Raw genomic sequence first — 21277 nt, 5'->3', positions numbered from 1 at the left:
GCGTTCCCCCAAAAAAAAAAAAAAAAAAAAAAAAAATAGGATTCCTCTCAGACACTAAGTAAATATTGGCTTTCTCCCTTCCAGTTCTTGGAGCTTTTCAATTTACTTAGAATAAATCTATACTTGGAGCTTTTCAATTTACTTAGAATAAATCTATAATCTAGTCCCATAATCTCTAGTCTCCAAGATGGTTTGAGAACCTCCTATAATAGCCTTATTAACAACCCCAAATTATAGGCTGGCCTACCTGTGGGTACACCTGCCTTTTAACTGCGGCTTTTCCACTTGGCAAAAGACTCACCTCTCTATTGTTTTCCATGTGCAAGTAATTGAATAACTGGGCTGTCAAGGAAAGCCCCACTGAACCCCACCTCCTGGTGAACTGTAGTTAGAGGTCGGGCAGCAGGGAACCCACCAGACCTACATCTGACTTTGCTCAGCCCTAGCTCTAGACTTCCCACTGTATTTGACAAATTATGCTCTGCACCTGCAATTCGGTGGGAGAAAGAATGGATTATTTCTTATCACCACACTGCTCATGAGACCTAGAGGGGAGGTAGATTGCTATCCAAGGCATGTAGGTAAGGATGCTTATAATTATTCCTCCTCTGGAAATCTTATGGATTGTGCATGAAATCCAGAATATAGTCTTCTCGATATGGGAGAGTCCAGATTTAAAGCCAGCTAATTTCCCAGTTACCACATCATCTGTGCATCCTTATTTCTCATACTTTTCATTTTTTCTCTAAAATATATTTTCTAGATGTTTCCTTGAGAGGAAATGTGGGAAGAAGAAGAGTGTGTTCTCTGAAACTTGGTTTACTTGAGTATCTTGCTTTAACTATTTTCCCTAGAGTTCTTCTTTCTCTTTATTCGGTCTTGTCTGCGTGGCTCCTCCAGGGATACTCTCGGAGACCTGAGTAATTGTCCCTGAGGCAGCCTGGTATCAGATATTGATGAGCCATTTAATTGGAGATCTAAAGGCAGCTGGCTTGGCTTGTGTGAAAGCTGTGGGACTTTACATTTGGTACACATGTAGGGAGTCCAGACATCTTATTAGAAAGACCACAGGTTTGGAGAAACATAAACCAGGTTTCTAGCTTCAGCTCTTATATTCATTGTGTATATCCTATAGAGGACAAATGTTCAGAAAAGTTAAGTAATTCAGCCCAAATCACATAATCTATAATACCCATCTCAGAGGGTGTTTGACAGGTCATTAAAGAAATGATACAGCAAAGCCCTTGACCTATAGTAGATACTCAGTAAGTGGTAAATAGATGGTGGTTACATTTATGGACATTTTGTGATAGGAGGAGAGTATATGAGAAATGCAAAAAAAAAAAAAAAGAAAGAAAAGTAAGAGTATTAAAGACTAGTATCGTCCAGGACATGTATTGGAAGAAAGAGGATGGTGACAATAAGGAGAAAAAGATTAATGAATGAGATTGCACAAGAGAACAAGGACAACAGGAAACAGAAAGAACATGCATGAGTGAGTAAACTGGAGGGAGGATGACTCATCTAAGTTATCGTGCAGATGGATGGCATTAAGGGAAAACAGAGTACTAAGTGAGAGATTGTAACTCTGGTTAAGGGAATTGCCAGTGTAGCAGCCTTACCCAGGACTCAAACTAAATACAGTGACCAAACAAATGCCAAACCAAGTACATAAGAAATCAGTGTCTTGTGGAGAGTATCATTACCCCGATTAATAAGTGCAGTTATGAAATCAACATACAAATTAAGCCTTGTGTCGAGAACCAACAAAATAGGGGCTTCCCACAGGAATCCTACAGGTTTTGTCCTAAGAGGGGTCCTTTAATCTTTCTCTCTGACTCAGTCACTCTAAAATGAAGAACTTCAGGCCCCAACAGGGAGCTGTGAATTGCCTGAGGAGACACAACTCTTCAAGGAAAATGAGTTTCTGGTTCTGTTTCTGCAACTAACTCTCAAGCCTAGCAGTCCCCTTGCTCTGCCATGCTGCAGATGTGTCTTTGGCTACCACTTGACTTCTGCGGGCCCCCCAAGATACCAAGCCTGTTGTACCAGGAAATGAACAAGAGATGTTTTGCTTTGGGTTTTTGCAGGGTTTTTTTTTCCCGATGCAGTGAACATATATTCTATTCAAACAAATTTAAGGGGAAAAGGTGAAGTCATGAGCTTCTTTAGTTGGGAAGTCTAAGGATACAGTTCAGGCGTGGATGAACTCAAGAGAGGAAGTGTCACCAGGTTACTCCCCTGTCTTCCTCTCTCCCTCTTTCTCCATCTCTTTTCGTTGCTACCACATGGGAAGTCTGCCTGAGAATGAAGCCAACACATAGGAAGACAAGAATGGCCACAGGAAGCCCCAGTCTTTTACTTAGTCATCTTATCAGCCCCATTCAAAAGACATTGCCTCTCCCCTGAGTGCGCCCCAAGAGCCCAGGGTGATAATTCTCACTGACTCAACTTGGCTGAAGTGGGCATGTCTTAACTAGCCTGGTAATCAGAAGACTAGAGCTCCATTAGTGACAACTCAATGTTTTATACCCTCCCTGGATCAGGAGTTTAGGGAGCCCTTCCTAAACCAAATGGGCAAAGAATAAATAAGGATATGGTTCCTTAAAGAAAAATGTGGGGGAAAGAGAAGGAACAGGAGGCAGGCAAAAGCAACTGACTTCCTCTGTCATAAATTACATAGAAATTTCAACTGAATGCAAAATAAAACCAAACAACAGAAAGGACCCCACTCCTTTAAAGGCTGCACTCTGAATCCCAGATGGAACTTGGGAAGAGCTGACTTTATCCCCCCCTGTTAATACTCTGGCCCCTTTCTTGTAAAGATACTGCACAGAACTCCCAGCAGGGGAATGAGTGGGACCCTGGCCAGATGGACCCTGAAGACTGTGAGGGCAGGGCCCCAGCAAAGGGCTCTGGGCTCTCCTCCCTCAGCTTCCTCTAATAATGTTCCCAGGGGAGGAGAGATGCTGGCTTAGTTGGAGCCAGCTTGTCTGTGAAATAAATTGAAAATTCCTCACAGTGAGAAGTACATGACCTTGTTATCCGGATAACATTGGGCTGGGTTAATCAAGTGACCTCTGTCTGGGAGGGTTCCACCACTCTTTACTTCACATCTCCAGAGAGTGAGAAAAGTCTCACTTGCCCTTAGCTGGCCTCATCAGGGATAGGGCTACCCTGCAGCCAGCTGCTCAGGTGTGGAGCAAACCATACCCCCTCTACCGCTGTACTCCCAGGCATCTCTCTGAGTCCTCATATTTGTACCTACCTCTCCTGGAAGGAGGAAGGACCATCATGCCCTGGGTGTGATGCTGTGCTGGGGAGATAGGGAGCCTACGTGGTGTTGTCTTGCTGAATCCTTAAAGGGCATGAGCGCATTTAAAAGGAACAAAAAGACTAAGGACAAAATGTCAACCACCAACAAGGAATTTCCTCTTCGGTTGTTTGTGTTACCATGTACATTTGACAGATGCAGAATCCAAAAGACAGGGAAAGGAAAGGTGCCTCTGGAAATGGAGCAGTCTATTGGCAACATTTTTAGAAATTAAAGATTCATTATGAAATGTAATACATCATCTCAGACTATTTTCTTTATACTCAGTCTGCCCTGTTCAGATTTTTTAAAGCGAGGAATTGAAGAAATATTTTGGAGTTCACAAGGAAGGTCACTAAAACAGGAAACTGTAATTGAAAGAATAGGTAAGAGTTGAGCCAAAGGAATATGGCAAAAGGAGAAAAAGAGAAGCTTAGAGCTGGTGTTGGAGAATCCAAGGGAAAGGAGTGAATATGGACAAATTATTTCTTCATTACGTCATCCAGGAAAAACTTCTTAGGCACTTTAATCAAGATGATTCTGTCGTGCTAACAAAACAGAGAATTGTTAAATAGAATTCATGTTTGGCTCCATTGCTTACTCCAAGTTTGATTCCAGAAATCATGCTATATGAATTGAGAAAGATCTTTCTCTGTTGATTGCAAAAGTAATATCATTCAACCACTCTTTGAGGGGGCCTTCATAATTTAACATGATCAGGATTGACTGACCGGGTCAGTCGCAAGGTCATCCCAAGCAAGTCTCCCTCTAAACATGGCGCCAGAACGCTATTTATGTCCAGTAGGGTTTGCATCCCTCCTCCCAACTTCAGAGATAAGCGTTAGTTGTTTGGCCCAATGTAGCTTTGCCATGGATAAATCTGCCAAGGCCCATTTTGAATCTGTAGTTTCACTTTGTACCACTTCTTTGGGTTTCATGTTTCATAAATTACCAACTTCTGTGTTGTCCTTAAACTTCTCTTTCTTCGTGTTTCAATGTTTGACACTCCATTCTAATGATCTGAGAGTCTGTTTTCCTCTACTGGTCTCATTAAACGTTGTTTAGATGTTGAATGTGTTCTTCGCATGGTAACCATCCCTTCCGTTGACTAAACATCTCTAGCTCACCACTTCTGGGTACCAGTAGGGTTGTACCCACGAGTCTCTTCTGTAGACAGAGCCATGTAACTCATTCTGGCCAATGAGGTGGGAGCAGAAGTGATAAGTGTCACTTCCAAGCTGAAGTATTCAAATGCCAGTTAGAGAACCTTAAGAATGCTTTTTCCCTCCTACGGTGTTGTGTACATTTGAGGGGGCTGATCTACCAGCCTTTGTCTCTGTGTGACTGTAATGAGCCCAGCATCATTGCCTACCTGCAGTGGATATGGAGTGTAAGAAGAAATATACTTCCTTTGTTTCAAGTCCCCACAATTTTAGCATTGTTACCTCAGCCTGACCTAACCTATTCTGATTACCACACTTAAACATCATACTTTGTGAAGAAGATGAGGAAGAGAACTGGTATTTTCCCTCTACCAGGTCCCTTCCACTACACCCTTTTGATGGTGTCTTTCCAAGTATTTTTATTGAGTTCCCACTGTCTTTTTAAGTGGTAGTTTAAACGAAGAGTGGATTGCATTTGAATCATAGGCATGTTCCACCAAATAGGCAGATACTAAGGATAATATGTTGTTTCTTTGGTCATGATTAGAGAACAGAAGATGGAGAGCAGCAGAAGAGGGATGCTAGTGGAAAGGATGAATGAAATTTGCTAAGACTACACACTTCGGACAGAAAAAGAAAAATGAGTAGATTCAACTTGCTTTAGGAGGACCGAGCTCCCAGCAATTACGCATTATTTCACTTGAGTCTTTATCATGCAAACTTGTGTGCTTTCCATTTAGGCTGTCACCACACTGTTCTATAGTCGCAGTTTATTCTGCTCCTTTCATAGCCAAAGACTCTCCTAAACATTATAAAGTAACTGGTGAACAGAGTGTGGCAATCCTGAGGCTGAGGTTAGGAGTTGCCTGTAGCTCATCTTGGTCAACTGACACAGGACTGGTGTTTTAAGTTGTGCGCTTCACAGTTGGACGAGAGATAGAAGCGTAATTAATGAAATGCTGCAATTTTTTATCTCCTAAATCTGCTCAGCTGGACCTCCTTCCAAATATCTTTTGCGTCTTTGTCAGCTGGCTCAAGGAAAATGTTTTTCATGGAAATGTCCTAAGATTAGGAGTCGAGCAAAACTGAATTCTCGTCTCAATTCTTCAAATATTAACTGGGTAAACTTAGTAGTGTCCTTTAAGCTCCATGTTCCTTTCAGCGGAGGTAGCAACACTAAAACCTGAGATATGTTGTGTTAGAAAAAAATAGTAAGAAATATGCAACTTTGCCCATACAGAGTGTTCAATGCATAGATAATATATGTACAAACGTATATAACAACTCATGAACTGATGAAGACAATACAGAATAAACATTTCTGCAGATGGGGTGGAAAACATTTAAAGTAATGTCAAAATCTGTCAACAGTTTCATACTCATTTGAGTAGAGAAATATGTGATTCTAACTGAGATTATTCTTGTAAGCAGTGTAAATGTTATTTAGTTTTGTTTCTGTGCATAAGTTCTTTCCCACAAAGTATTGAAGAAACATCCTCAGGGAGAGGAAAGAAGTATCACTTCAGCTGGTTGAAAGAAAGAAGCCTTTCTCATGCAAACACATAGTCCCCTTTTGTCTACGTGATGGACTCTGCAAAACAGGATACTTCCTTAATTACTTTTGATAAGTTTTTCCTATTTGAGTTAAAATATTTTTTTCTCCAAATATAAGTATGTATGTACGTGCACACATGTATGTATATGTATATAAGCATATGAATTTCATGCATACTTAATTATATATATTTCACACATATATACACACATTTCTGTGTGTATATGTTTATTTCATAGCCAAAACCTTTCTGATAACCTCTACTAAAAAATCCACTGTTGGGCTTCCGTGGTGGCGCAGTGGTTGAGAGTCCGCCTGCCGATGCAGGGGACGCGGGTTCGTGCCCCGGTCTGGGAAGATCCCACATGCCGCGGAGCAGCTGGGCCCGTGAGCCATGGCTGCTGGGCCTGCGCGTCCGGAGCCTGTGCTCCACAACGGGAGAAGCCACAACAGTGAGAGGCCCGCGTACCACAAAAAAAAAATAAATAAATCCGCTGTCAGATTCTTAGAAAGGCCTTGCCAGTTGAATGATAAGAATAAGATAGAATGGGAACTTGTACATTGTAATACTTTACAGGACACAAAGGAAAACCATTCTACACAGTCCGTGTTAGAAATCCACTCTTCCTGTAAACCTGGAACATTTTGGAAGCTTCTCAGTACCCAGGAGAAAGAGTAGCTTATAGAGAGAGAATAAAGTTGTTTTCAACATAAGTTTATCACAACCTTGTTCTCCTGCGTGGGTTGCCAGGTGGAAACATTTGAGAGGCTGAACTTGACCTGGATCCCAGGTGCTCAACCACGGGTCACTGACAGTCATCCCAAGTTCCTGTTAAGCAAAGAAGTTCATCTTCAGGGCAGTTCAGTTCCATTACTGGACAGGGGGCTCTGCAGGAGACTCTGTGCTTGAAAACAAAGCCATCAGGCCCTGCTTCATTGATTAAAGGACCCAAGCTGTCATTTTGGCAACTCAGTAGACTAAGTGAAACTTAATAAATATAAAAGGAAAAATAATTTAAGAATTTAACTAGCAGAACGATGTTCAGAAAGCATCTAACCAGACTTAAATTGCATATAAATAAAATACTACACTGTGATTAGAATGTTAAAAATGAGGCAAAGAGACCAGATAATAGGAGTGTGGTTTTGTCTGATAGCTTTCCACAAATGACTCGAAAGGGTGAATGAAACAGAGCAAATTGAGCTGGTTTTCTACTTTAAACATGTGAACAGCGTTTTACCTTGTCTAGAAAACCTTACCTTATGCTGTTACTACCCAAAACAAGGTCCTTTGTCCCTTGCTGGGGTTATTTCATGGCCCAGAACTCCATCCGTCTACCCAGTACACGTGTGTCAGCCTAAGGAGTGGTTTTAGGTTCATAAGCACGAAACAAGAGTCAGCCAACGCATTAAGTTGTGATTTACACTTTGTTGCAAATGTATAATTTACTATTTTAGCAGAACAATGTTTATCATCAATAAATATCCATGAAATATCCATTCTGGGAAAGCCACAGGGTATGTTTTGGGGAAGAGAAGGGAAGCAAAGAAAGGAATAAGGTAGAGTCCACTATCAAGGAGTAAAATAAATGGATATGAATCTCACCAGAATTTGTAAATTGTATATATTTACTTCTTTTAAATCCTTGTGTATAACAAATGCCCTCTCAGAAAACCAGGGGTGATTTCTCCAAGCTGGTAACAGGATAATTTTATAAGAGTAGAAATATCTGATTTACTAATAGTTTGTCCTATTTTGTAACAATTCGGATGTAAAGTCAAGTCATGCTTAGAAAATAATTCTGTCAGCATATTGTGGACTAAAAACTCAATCATATAAAAGTCATTCGTATCATTCACAGATATAATCTTGGGATGCCTTGGTCAGTGCGGTGAATATTGCTCAGCACATTTGTATATAGTTGGTGTGACAGTTTGGGTGGCACTCACTCTGACACTTCTTCTTTCAGATATCAGAACTGCTGATTCACAAGCTCAACCTGAACTCCGTGCACTTTGAGCTGAAGCCTGGAGTCCAAGTCCTTGTCCATGTGGCTCACTTAACAGCAGGTCAGTGTTCCTGTCCCTGGGTTCTGGCTAGTGGCTCTAGCAGAGGGGGTCCCAATTTGTTGTTTCAGCAAAACAAGTCTAAATGGTGCCACTGATAATCAGAAATAGGGCATCAGTCTTTGGAGGTTCCCTTGCCGGGCATTTTTGCCTTAATGGGGACCCAAAAGGCAACAGAATAAGGTGATTTTCCCACTTAGTCCCTGGCAAAAACCATCAGTGAATCACTAAAAGACCCCTCAAGTGATAGCATGCTTCATCTTACAGAAATCTTGAAAATAAAGTTAACCTTACAAATAACTTTTTTCTGGTCTTTCTGCAAAACTTTATTTTTAAATCATTCATGTTACAAAGAATTTTCTTGCTTTCAGTCTTGGGATAAAATCGTACAGTAGAAATAGCTGGGACTTAGGAGCTGTCCAGGGTCATAGCCAGAAGCTGAACCCCACGTTGGTCAGGATCTTACAAATGAATTCATATCATTGAACTTCTGTCTCTTCACCTGTAAAAGATGATGGGGAAAACCTTCTTCTTAAGGCTATATAGAAGTGTCAATAATAATTCAGGTTATCCCAAGCATATAGAAATAGATGTTATTGTTTTATATTAATAATAAATTAAATTAACACTATTGAGCACTTATTTTTGCAGAGTACTGTATTGACGCTGCATAAAGGCCAGTAGGAGATGGTCTTTGCCCTCAAAAAACATATCATCTGGTTGTGGTGTTTCAAAGTTTGGTGGTAGCAGTGGTGGCAGTACTGTGGGATGGGGGAAATGGTCAATGCTGGGATCTCTGAACAAGTAAAATGCATAAATGCCTTTATAGAGAGACAATAGAACGTTTCTAAGCGCTTGGACTTTGCAGTTGTGTAGCCAGACTATTGGTTTCAATCTTGCTCCATCACTTGATTACTATGTGGACTTTGAGAGGAGACTTAACTAACTTCTCTGTTGCATCTATGACAATGGGATTGCGTGAGGATTAAGTTAATTTAGGTAATGCACTTAGAGAAGGGCCTGGTGCACAGTAAGGTATTATTTTTCTTTTTATTCTTTTTATTCCTAACAATCAGAGTTTTATAAGAAATTTAAAGTAGGGATAAATTGTACCCAGTCAAAATGACCCAGGGAAGCTTCATGGAGGAGGCAGTCTTTGGGAAGGACCTTGAAAGGTGGAAAGGACTGAACTCAAGAGATTATTCCAAGTACTGAAGCACCAAGGAAGGAACACTAAAGCCTTGAGGGCTTTGGGATGCTGAATAAGTGGGAACAAAGATCAGGTGTTTCCAAGTCCATTCTCTGGTTTCCTGGAGGTGTGCCTAGGTCTAGAGGATGGCCAAACAGGTTGGCCATTGGCCTCTTTTCTGCTTGGATTCCATCTTTTTTCTTTATTAGGGTTTCATAAAATGTTTTTTCTTAAAAAAAAAAAAGCACTGCTTTAAAAAATACAGATATTTGAAAGTCAGTGTCCTGAACATAGGATACGGAGGTGGGAGGGTAGAAATATGCCAGGCTGAGCCGTTTGTACTTCCTTTGGTGGGCTCTGGGAAGCCGTGGAGACCTAGGAGCAGAGGTGTGATGGATTCAGCGTCACTTGAGAAAGGTGTCTCTTAAGAGGAAGGATTGAGTAGGGCCGATTAGCTATTCTGCAGCTTGTCCTCCTAATTCATCTGTCGAACAGACATTTACCGAGTTCCTGGCTACTCTGAGCCAAGAAGTGTTCTCAGCATGGGATAAAGTCTCTGCCTTCATGAAGCTTCCATCATTGGGGAAAGCCAGGGAGGAAGTGCATTAACAAATGCCACCTTCTGAATGATGAAAAGGTCCTGAAGAAAACAAGAAAGTGTAAGAGAAAAGCAAACTATGAAGTACCTAGGAGGGCAGCCCTTAAGCCTGAGACCTGAACGAAGGCTGCCAACTTATCTCAGAGCATTTGATGATCAAGACTGGCTCTTTCCTACCAAGAAGGCTGGCCTTTGGTCTTCGGTGAATGGTGGTGACACGTGGCAGTTACACATTAGCTGGTTGAACTGGAAAACAAAGTCCAGAAACATCCCTTGTAGTCATGCTGATGGCCAAGCCACTGACAGATGTTGTCAAATGAGCAGAAAGTAACTACTTGAAATTGGTTGAAATAAGTTTACTGATTATTTCATCGAACTACACAGTCCAGCCTGTTGGTTGGCATCCTGAACTTCATCATCTTCTCCTACGACAGCTAAAGTGACTTGTTCCCTTTGAGTTTAGAGGTTCAAAACAGCTATGCCTGATACTCCATACTGAACTCTGGGTTTGAGGGGATGTGGCCAACTAGTTCATCCCTTTACAGCGTACTCTGCTTCTAAAGGAATGCTATCTTCAGGCAGTGTATTTTGCTGTAGTGTAGCCTGATTTATTAGAAAACACTCCCCAGGGACTTTGTTAGAAAGGGGAACATCATAGACCAAGATAGCCAGAGAACTAACCCCACTCTCAAATTCTGGAGGCAACTTGCATTTCATACCTTTTCTTCCCCATACCTCTCTCTCTTCCAACAGTTATTTAGTATGCCTGGTTTTTATTTAACGGATGGTCACATCACACGCCAAAGGTGGTACAGATTAGCTTCCTGAATTTGAATCTTATTTTAAGTGGTACTTAAGGATGCCTTCCTGTGATGACATCTGGTTTAGAGCTGGGATCCAGCTGAAAAATAAGGATAAAAAAAGTGGCTAATTAGCTGAAACTGATCTGGCCAGCGGCTTGGCCAGGGAAACTGATATAGCAAAGGCATCCATGAATCCATAGTTCCATGTGGGAAAGAAAGGCCATTCCTGATAACCACAAAAAATTAATCCCACCAGTGTAAGTTCCAGATGGCAAGGACAAATGCAAAGTTGGGAAGATCTGGAAAATTTATCCAATTAGTGTTCATACTTCATTTCACAGCTGGGAATTTGGGGAGCAGTACGCAGATCCCTGGGAGGAAGGGCTGGCATGTGTTACTGGGAACACACTGAGATTTGAAGGAGAGACCTCTGCAGCATAGATATATACTACGCAGAGTTACCAAGGGAACAAAACAAAACTGCAGTTTGAGGCAAAAGCCCAGACTTAGGCTGGGCCAATTTGGAGAGTGTGAGAAAATTCTTTGGCTCCCAACCATTGGGGCTGTCCCTGATTCTTCCCTGTTAGATCTGATAGTATCTCTCCTACATCTTTTGGCAGTGTAATTCGAAACCTGATCACCTGGCATTATTGAGCTTCCTAGGGTGCCTGGCTAGGTGACTGGAGTAAATGTAGACTTATATGTGGATAATCAACTCCAGTTGGAAGAGTAAAGGAAGAGAATGCCAAGGGCTGACACAATAACTGAGCCTTGGAAACTTTCTCTGTATTGATTTTAGCCATATTTGTCATAATAGTGTTAGGACTGGCAGAATCTAAGGGTACAAAGTCACTGTCAGCCAGACTTTCATATGCAAAAGGCAAGGCTTGTGTTAAGGCTGGCACTCTTCAATGACTGTGATGAGGAAGTAAAATATAGGAGGGATCAGTTTCCCATTGGCGATTGTTCCTAAGTTATAGCTCTAACTGCCCAATTTTTTTTTTTTTTAACTATTAGGACAGGGTGGTAGACTATGAGGGAATTCTCCTTTCACTCATAGAAAACTTGGCACATTGGGTAGGGGATCAGTTGGATTGAGACATTGCTGCAGTTTCTTTGATTAAGTTGAAATTAACACATCATATTGGGATGGCTAGAAGAGAAGGAGAAAGATACCTGGGGGAAAAAAGACACAGTGAGGAAGAGAATTTGACGCAGAACTTCCACCTCAGCTTCCTTTCCCTTCCTCTCAACCCCCTGGCAGAAAATAAAAATAAACTACAATTTAAAAAAGGAAAAAAGGACCACTGCTTGCAACATTTCATGTTTCGTAAGCAGGATTGCTAATACCTTTCCAGGGACCATTCCAGCACGCTGCTGCATTCCATTAATTGCTTAGCAGATGTTCAGCAGCCTTCTTTTAAAAATATTTGAGCCAGAGTATGTTGCTGGTGGGAGAGGCAATGCATACTTTGGTTCATCTCCAAGGAAAAAGAGCTGTCTCCTTTCAGGAATTTACTAGCCTTCTTTTGTTTTTCAAACTCAGTTCCCTGTTTGCTTTTATGGGAACACAAGGTAAGCATTTCCAGATATCTGGATGTCATTAGAGACTGGATTTCATTTCTTTCCCCCACATGTTCTATTCAGGAATTCATTAACTTGGTGCCTAAGTGGAGCTAAACATTGAACGCAGTCCTTGTTTTGTTTTTAGCTATTCCTTTGCTTCTCGGTTTCTGTGCAATTCCTCTTGAGGGCCTAATCACTCCTGACAGCTAGGTTTCTAAAACTCTCTTGTAGAAAGGAAAGATGTCAGACTGTATGGGAATAAGGAGAGGACGAAGAGCTGTTATCAAGAAGTTTGAGGGAGGGCCATACCCTGAGTGGCTCTCTTTGGCTTTTAGGACCTCGTGGCAGCTGGCGCCGTGTTGAGCAGGCAAAGGGAGAAGCGCTCAATCAAGCTGGGGGCTGGACTGGCAATGCTGGTGTTTTGACTGAAGTGTACCTTTGCTCGTGGTATTCCCAATTGGAATATTTCTCCCCCTTCTCTACTTTTCTCCATCTCTCGTGTCTCTGTATTTAAGGCTCAGCTCAGTGCCAACATTTGCATATAGCATCTTTCCGGAGATCTTTACCTGGATACCATCTATCCCTTGTCAGAACTCACGTGGACTTTTTTAAGCTGTATCTGTCTGATCATCATCATCACCTCTCCTATTTAATTTCCCGAGGATACAGTTCGCCATATCTTTATAGTGTCTCCGTCATTGTACCTAGAAGAGAACTTGCCCATAGCATGTGCTCAATAAATACTGCTTTCATAAATAATTAGATATATAATTAATTTATAACCTGTAGAGATGCATTAAAAATTCCATCCCCCCACCCTGGTTAACCTTTGGAGTCAGTGTGTTCAACTGTGAACCTGTCTCCATGTCATGTTACTTCTTACCATGAGTGAGTGGAGCCTTGCACTCATTTATCCAGTAAGCATCCAAGAAAACCCATCTCTGTGCTTTCTTTATGTCAGGTATCCTCTTAAGATGTAGGATAGTTGTTGATATACACATTGTGGGAAACGGGTGGGTGGAAGGAAAATTAGAACTCTGTGTCGCAGAACGAGAGGTCCTAAAGACAATGGGAGACGGACTGGCAAGAGGAATGTTCCTGAAAGAGAGGGAAGCAAGTTTAACTTATTGGCCCTTATTTCACTTCTCGGATCTCTGATACCGTTTCCAGAGCAGCCTCACTTCATGACAGAGCTCAGGGTCTCACGCCTTAGATTACACTATGCTTTACCCGATCAAACAAACCAGACCTTCTTCACATCATTTGTAACGTCTCCCTTGAGTTCTGTCTTATGCATGCTTTTACCCTGGCCTGCCTTTACTTATTTATTTATTTTCTCCTGTATTTTAAAAGCTGTGATATAGGGATGACTTGGGGAGAGTTTTTCCTGCAAGGCTCACAGGAAGGTTCAGAATCTGTTTGCAGAGCATTTGATCTCTGTAGGTACTTAACAGCAGAACAAACCTGAGCCCTTAAGAAAATATCCCTAAAATGCCACTAGTTTTCTCATTGCCCCTGGTAACTTGGAATTTACTCAAGGGCACAGTCCATTTCAGATGTATCATCTTACTTCTCACGTGACTCTGTGCCTCGTTTTGCAGGGATTCCTTTAAAGCTATGGTTTGTCCAGGGATATGAAATGAACTAGGACCCTCATTCAGTGCACACTGGCTAGACCTGAGGCCCAAATACTAGTGGCCCCGATTCTAGATGACGAGGATGAAAAACATTCCATGCAGAAAGTTCGATAAATGAACTATTCATATTGAATAGGAATTCACCCAAATGAGAGGAAATAAGCCTGCCAGGTTGAGGGGCGGTGCTGAGCAGAAGCACAGCCAAGTGACATCGTATGGTTTATACTTGGTTTGGGCATCTAGACACATACCCTCAAATATTCCTAATTGGTATATTAACTGAAAGTAAAATTATGAGAAGAGGAAAGAGAGAAGGATAAAATTCAGGGGAATCAAATATGCCATTACTTGATATGTCATTTATGTCACGCACTTTGTTCCTCATCCATGCATGATGTGAGAAAACTCTCATTAATGCATGTTTAATACTGCAAAGTAGGATACACATGGAAAAGGAAAGAAGGGGCAGATGAAAGGATTTTCAAAGACAATAGGTTTGGACAACAGTCAGTAATCCTTTCTCTTTTCACAAAGTATTTACTCATTTTATAAGAATTTTTCAACCCAGGTAACAAGAGATGGTAATTTATTTGATAGAGTTGGAATCCCAGGAGGTGGAATCTCTTTTTTAGTTGTCAAAGAAGCTAAGTTTCATGGCCATGTCAGGTTGGGTGCCGTAAAACATACAAGTGAAAAACCTTCAGAGGAAGCTAGGAATAGGGGATTGACACTCATGTGAGGAGACCAGGACGCCAGACTGCTTTAAACTGCGAGCTTTATTTTATCATCTTTTAGTAGATTGCCAGGTGAAGGGAATCTGCTGACAGGTAATAAATTAAAGACCTAATTGCTGAAACAAATCTTTCAAGCTACATCAAACGCTATATCTTTGTTCCTATGAGCGTTTAAGCCTGCGCGTCCGGAGCCTGTGCTCCGCAATGGGAGAGGCCACAACAGTGAGAGGCCCGCGTACCACAAAAAAAAAAAAGTGTTGATTCTTCTTTGGTAGAATAGATGATGGCAATAAGAATAGAAATTAAAGACTGAGCAAGCGAGGGACAACACTACATCTTATTTGAGGACAGAGACCCTAACTAGATGGATTCATACTGAATGACGAACAACAGCACTTAGAGATTTTTTGCATTTCTCAGGGGTTATTTATTGAGTAAATCAACCAAAACTTGGCTACTGAGACTTCTACACAGAGACTGGAAGAGCTGGTGCTGACTGGTTCCCTCAAAATATTTGGGATAAATGTCAGCCTGTTCTGTGGTTGGAAAATCTCTTTATAACCCAGGGTAGGCAATCCCTGCTATAAAGCAGTTGTTCTTAAATTTGACTGTACGTCAAATTACCGAGGATACTTCATAAAAGTAGAGATTCTTCAGGCCTCACTGCACATCCCTGGAATCAGAATCCCAGGGAGAGATATCCACTAATCTGCGTCTGTAACAAGTTCCCCAAGGGATGCTTATGCAGCCAGGCCTTTCACCAGGCTCAACCACTGCTCTTAAAGAGCACTCCACAGACAGAAATCCATCTGCATAACAAGGAAAGGTGCTGAGCTATCTCCAGCAATAAATCTGATTTACAACTCAGGGCATCCACTAAAACAGAGACATGCACTAAAAGGGAAGAACCCTTGATATTTAGTGTAGGAGGAAATTAGTAATAAACATTAAAATCTAATTCCTCCGATATTTGGAGCTTACTTAATTGGCAGAATGGGTGGATGACAGTGGGCGTAGGGAAAAAATGAAGCCTGTCTCTGAATGTGGGATATACTGTATCCATAATCTAGATGAATGGCAAAGGCCAGCCAAGAGCTGTGGCCGTGAAGCAGTTGAAAAATGATTAAAGTGTGAACCAGAATGTTAGTGGCAGATGTAATTGAATAGCCATGAGTTCTATGAAAGTTAAACAAATGATATTATCTCGATGTTATTAATGTGCTACAGTGAGCAGAAAATGATACATCCGCATCTCACTGTTATTTCTGCACATATTAGCGAATCGGGGTGTTCTTCTACACTTAGCTTTCCAGTGGGGTCACTGCTCTTCTGGAGTTTTGGATACTGATGATAAAAAATTTGAAACGTTAATACTTCTCAAAGGAAGAGCCTCAAATCTCAGGTTGAATTTAAAACATTTTTAACACCCAGTAACTGCTCTCAACCCCTCATGGGTGTCTAGCAGTTGCCTTGTTTAAGCTATTATGTTTAGGAAAACTGTCCTTTGTCAAGGGTATGTGTGGGTTTTTAATAAAACCGTTATCTTGTATTATCTTGGCCTCCGTGGTTGCTGCTGACTGGTTCAATTTCTTTTTCAGGTGTAATAAAAAGATATTATCACAGACATATTAGAGAATTAATATTCCCCAGCTTCAGTTGCTACCTCTGGATATGTTACGAGTCAACGTGAGAGGGGATAAGGTACTCAGAATTTCAGTCTAGGTCAAGATACATCCTGAATTCTGCCCGACAGTTTACATTGAGAAACCCCTTCCACTTGAAGGCAGAATTAGCACGCGTCCAGAAGCTTTAGAAAATTCACTATAATCTAAGCCACATCGTTATGGATGCAGATGCCAAATCGTAGAGTTGTGGAGCTCGGAACTGTAAAGTAAAATAAATTGTTGCAATAACATTTGCCATTTAGGGATGAAATTAGTGCTAGTGGAATTCTTCCCCAGCCAAATACATTTTTCTGTCTCTTTAGTCTCTGGTTGCCTTATTACCTACACGGTTATCACTTACAAGTCTTTTGCGAGTAAAGTCATGCTAGTAATATTTTTCCTTCCTTCTGTTTTTCCCCCCAAATCATTTTTTTCCTCTACAAATAATTAAGCTGTTTCACAGACACGTGTACCCAGTGGTTTTTAACAGGTATTAAGCTTTTATGGTATTATGATAACTAATAACAGGTGCTGAGATGTTAAACATGACATCCAATGTGACTAAACCAAATGTGATACTTTCATAAATATACCAGCAATGAAGTTGCTCTGTAGATTCTAAAGATTCTTTCTTCAGCATTTTTTTCTAAGATTTCCTGGGCCCATAAAAAGGCGTGAAATGACTATAGGGTAAATTGGCCTGAGGGTGCACCTAGAATCTCTTGGGCAGAGAATGGTCAGGAAAGAGTGATCAGATGAACAGTTCAGAAATGGGGTACAAGCGTGCATCAAATTGGAAAGCAGCAGTAGTTAGGATGCAGGAGGTACAGTTCCCCATGGGAAAGGCAAGGCAGATAGTCCAGAGAAATCGGCAGGGGAAAATGAAGGCAGGAGAACACATACATAATACAGAGAAGATACCAGAATCTAGGACAAGCTACCTTTTAGACACCAAGTTTCTTACACCTACAGTGACCAAGACTGTCAGGCCATATCTGTTGTGTCTACATCAGTTTTCATAGCATTTCTTTTCATTCTTAAAGTGTCCTGGTTTGGAAAAGAACATTTATGGTCATGTTACTTACACCCTGGCACCCTGCCAGTGGGGACAGACGTCCATACCAAGAATTTGATAATATAGAACCCAATAGTAAGAATTACTAATTGGATGTTTAATCAGTTGGAAGAGAAGAGTTTCGAAGAGAGAAGATGTTAATAAGCTATTGCTATGTAACAAACCACCCCGAAATTCAGTGGCTTAACAATAAGCATTTATTATTATGTATGAGTCTATGGATCAGCTCGGTGTTTCTTCTGGATTTATCTGTGCTCATTGTGTGTCTGCAGTCAGCTATGGATTCTTGGGTAGGGAGCTCTGCTGATCTCGACTGAGCTGTCCCCGTGTTGGGGGTCAGCCGGCTGTAGGCTGGCTCTAGAACAGCCTCAGTTGGGATAATTAAGCTCTGCTCCACATGGTCTCTCATCTCCTTCAGTGGGCTTCCCTGGGCTTGCTCACACGTGGCCATGATAGGATTCCAAGAGAGAGAGCAAAGGTGCGCAAGGCCTTGAAGCTCACAACTGGAGCACCATCACTTGTGTTGCATGCCATTGCCAAATCAAGTCCCAGTGCTAGCCCGGATTCAAGGGGGTGAGGAAACAGATTTCACCTCTTTGTAGGAGAAGCTTCAAATTCAAGGTGCTCGAGGCATGGGTCCAGAAAGAAGTAGAGAATTGATCCAGTAACGCAATTAATCTAGATGGGGCTGAGCAGCCTCTTAGGGGAGATTTGAGATGCCTTTTAGGTAGTTTAGAAAATTCTCCTGAAGTCGTAATGGGATTGAAGTACTATTAGCAATCAAGGGATGTGGGGTTTTGTTTTGTTTTGTTTTGTTTTGTTTTAGTGACCCAGGGTGTATAAAGGTCAGGCAGACTCTAAAGATAAGAACTGGATGTTTTATGAGTGACAGTAGGAGGGGCTTACCACACAGTACTCTCAAGCTGGTATGCATAATAATGACCTGTGTAGCGTGTTCCACACGTAGATTTCTGGGACTCACTCTCAGAGACTGATATGTTTTTTCTCAAGTGAAGCCTAGGAAACTGCGTCTTCACAAGTTCTCCAGGTGATTCTGATTCACGTGGTCGGGGAAATTATACTTTGAGAAACGCTTTACATAGTAAACAGGATACCTCACTGACTTGCCACCCTAGAAAACCAAAAGGCATCCTTCTCTTCCTGTCTGTCAATTACAGTGATAAGTTTGGTCTTTGAGGTATCCACGGTTGTCATTATTTGGCCAAGTGACCTCAACCTGAGGTGACTAGGTGTTCCTGAAGACCCATGTTCAGCTTAAAACTAGTAGCCATGCTTCACTAGTCATTAGAGCCTTGCCTGGGAATTCCCATCCAATCTGGCCTGCAGGATCATGGCTTTATGATCAAGAGGCTATAGCAATCCTTAAGACTGTTATGATTGGGTTTGGACTTGAACTGGAAGGAAGGGCTATTAGACAAATGAGGGTGCTCTGTCATAAAGGCCTGTCAACCCTTTCTATGGTCTAGATAAACGTTCTCCGTGCCATTCCCATATAACCTTAATTTCTGAAAAAGAGATTTCAGCCACATGGATTTTATGATATTCAAGGCATGTAAGTAAAGGCTGGCTTGGGTCTGCTTTGGAGACAGGAGAGGAAAAATAAAAGCAAGTTATGACAAAGTTGAACTTGCTTTTGTAACTTCTTGACAGCACTCACTTCTGGATTAGAAATGCAGTACGAGTTCAAAGTTCCAAGGTCACAGAGCAGGTAGAAGTCCTCCAAGAAAGTCCCTTTGATAGAATGAGAGTCAATACAGACAGCAGTAAGGGTATTTGTGGGGCTTCACCAGGTGATGCTGCCATATTGTTGACTTTAAAACTTAGAAATAACCCAAAGGGGCAAGGCTGCAGCAAAAGGGCTTAGTGATGCTCCAGGTGAGGCATTCCCTAAAGTGTGTTATGTGGGACCTAAGTCTGTAAAGGGTCTGTGCTCTAATGACTTTGTGAAACTCTGTGGTGGAGTCTTATGAGTTTCTTTCCTGAAGGACTGCTATCAACTTTCATATACTGAATCTTCATGATGGGGAATGCCGTATATACCATTTCCCAAAATTATCTGACCATGGACTCTAGTCATTTTTCAGGGCTTGTTCTCTGTCGAATACACTTTCAGAAATATGATAGCAGTGATATGACAGTTTTAAAACTATTGGGCATGTGCCAGACCCCCTGTCAGTGCTTTATAAATTTCATCTTATTTTATTCTCACAACTTGCTAAAACAGGCACTAGTTTTATCTCCATTCTGCAGACGAGAAAACTGAGGTTCAGTGTAAGTCATTTAGCTTGTCAGCAAGCGGCCAGGTAAGAATCTATTTCAAAAAGGGACCATATCAGTTACCTCACCCCACACATGGCGTTTTAAGTTCACTCTTCTCTCATACACGTTGGCTGTGACTTTGTATTTAGCACTCACTGTGTATCGATCACTTTTCACAAGAAGACTTGTTATTCCTGTAAGCAGCACTATTATTATAATCCATCTGGGTCCTCTTGAATAGAATATAATAACGCAGTGCATTTCTGCAGGATTGTAGAAACGATGTGTGCCAGCCCCAGACTTAGAATCGTTAAGTCGCGTGCTGTACCCCGTGACCATGCTTTACTGTGTTCGTGAACAGTGGCAAATAAACCACTCAGCACTTGCCCCTTCTACCTTGTTTAGGCTGCAGTTGGAGAGGGATTCATTTAGGCTTATTGCACACAGCAAGCTAAAACCCATTTATCACAAGTTTTCATTCCCCAGCAAAACACACACAAACCCACCTACTAGTGCTGGGCAAACTAAGCCATGCATCTGAGGCTGTGTGGAGCAATGGCAGATCAGCCAGCAGAAGCCACCCCCGGGACCCAGAGGGCAGTGGTACTCAACTTCTCACCGCTGCTGCCTGCTTGCCTGCTTCTTGCCGCTAAGCGGTGACTAAGTGATGCAGCGATAGGGGTGGGGCTGGGAGCGGAGAGCACACATGTTAGAACTCAGGATACAGAAGCTCATTTTCCCAAAGTAATATGCTAATTATTTAACACTGTTAACGCCACCTGTTTATGAATGATGATTTGAGTGGGAGTGGCTTAGAATTGAAAGACCTCAGCTTGTGATGGGTAGAGACAGGAGGGGGAACGGAAGAGAAGGGAAATAGTGTCCATTTGCGTGTTTGCTTTCTGTGTCAGTGAGAGCCTGGCTAGAGCAATTTCCTCTCTTTAGTTTTCCGTTCATTTCAAATGCCAACCCTTTCAAGCAGCCTCGGTATTCTTCCTGGTTGCTCCGTAACACTGAGATTCTTCTGCGTCTTCTGCAAGAGCGTTTGGCCGGGAATCAGAAACTCAGCTAAACAAACTAACCTGCCTCGAACCATCCTTACAATCTGGAGCTCCTCCCCGAGCCTCCCTTTGTTCCCTGTCACATTAGGGGTTTGCATTAGAAGATTACCTTTAAAATAGCTTTCCGGTATTATTTCCATAAGTATGATGACGGTGTTGTGATAATGTCCAGAGAAAGAGAGTGAGAGAGACCTTATCTTTTAGACTTACAGGTGAAATTGTACGAGCACTGAGATTTGCTTCAACATAATCCAGTGCTGGGGTTTGTGGGCACTGGACGGGGGTAGAAATAACATTATCTGCGGGTTGTTGAAGGGTGGTGGGTGCGTGAGGCTCCATTTCTCTATGCACAACTACCACCCATAAATACACACATATGCATATATATGTGCATATACGTGTCATCAGTGTTGAAAAGTGAATGACCTAGGATTCTAACTGGTCCTTTGAAAACTTAATAATATTTTGACTTTGTCACTTGTTAAGTTGCTTCTTGTGATCTACTTTTACCCTTCATCCCCATTCTCATTTTAGATATCTCCTGCTGAAATTAGCCCAGGGTTGAAGTATAT

General features: G+C 41.7%; 1 protein-coding gene across 4 annotated transcripts in view; it reads left to right on the top strand.

The window, feature by feature from the left end:
• The window catches only part of SORCS1 (sortilin related VPS10 domain containing receptor 1), a 539290-nt gene that overhangs the window by 513758 nt on the left and 4255 nt on the right, over positions 1-21277 (top strand). For all 4 annotated transcript variants that reach the window (XM_024734898.1, XM_024734896.1, XM_024734899.1 and 1 more), the window contains exon 24: positions 8002-8101. In XM_024734898.1, coding sequence (XP_024590666.1) covers positions 8002-8101 — 100 coding nt within the window. The remainder of the gene's footprint in view (positions 1-8001; positions 8102-21277) is intronic.

Source organism: Neophocaena asiaeorientalis, unplaced genomic scaffold (genome assembly GCF_003031525.2).
Source record: "Neophocaena asiaeorientalis asiaeorientalis breed wild unplaced genomic scaffold, Neophocaena_asiaeorientalis_V1.1 scaffold240, whole genome shotgun sequence".
NCBI classification, from domain to species: Eukaryota; Metazoa; Chordata; class Mammalia; order Artiodactyla; family Phocoenidae; genus Neophocaena; species Neophocaena asiaeorientalis.
The sequence above is the reverse complement of the archived record's forward strand: the minus strand, read 5'-3'. Positions and strand labels throughout refer to the sequence as shown.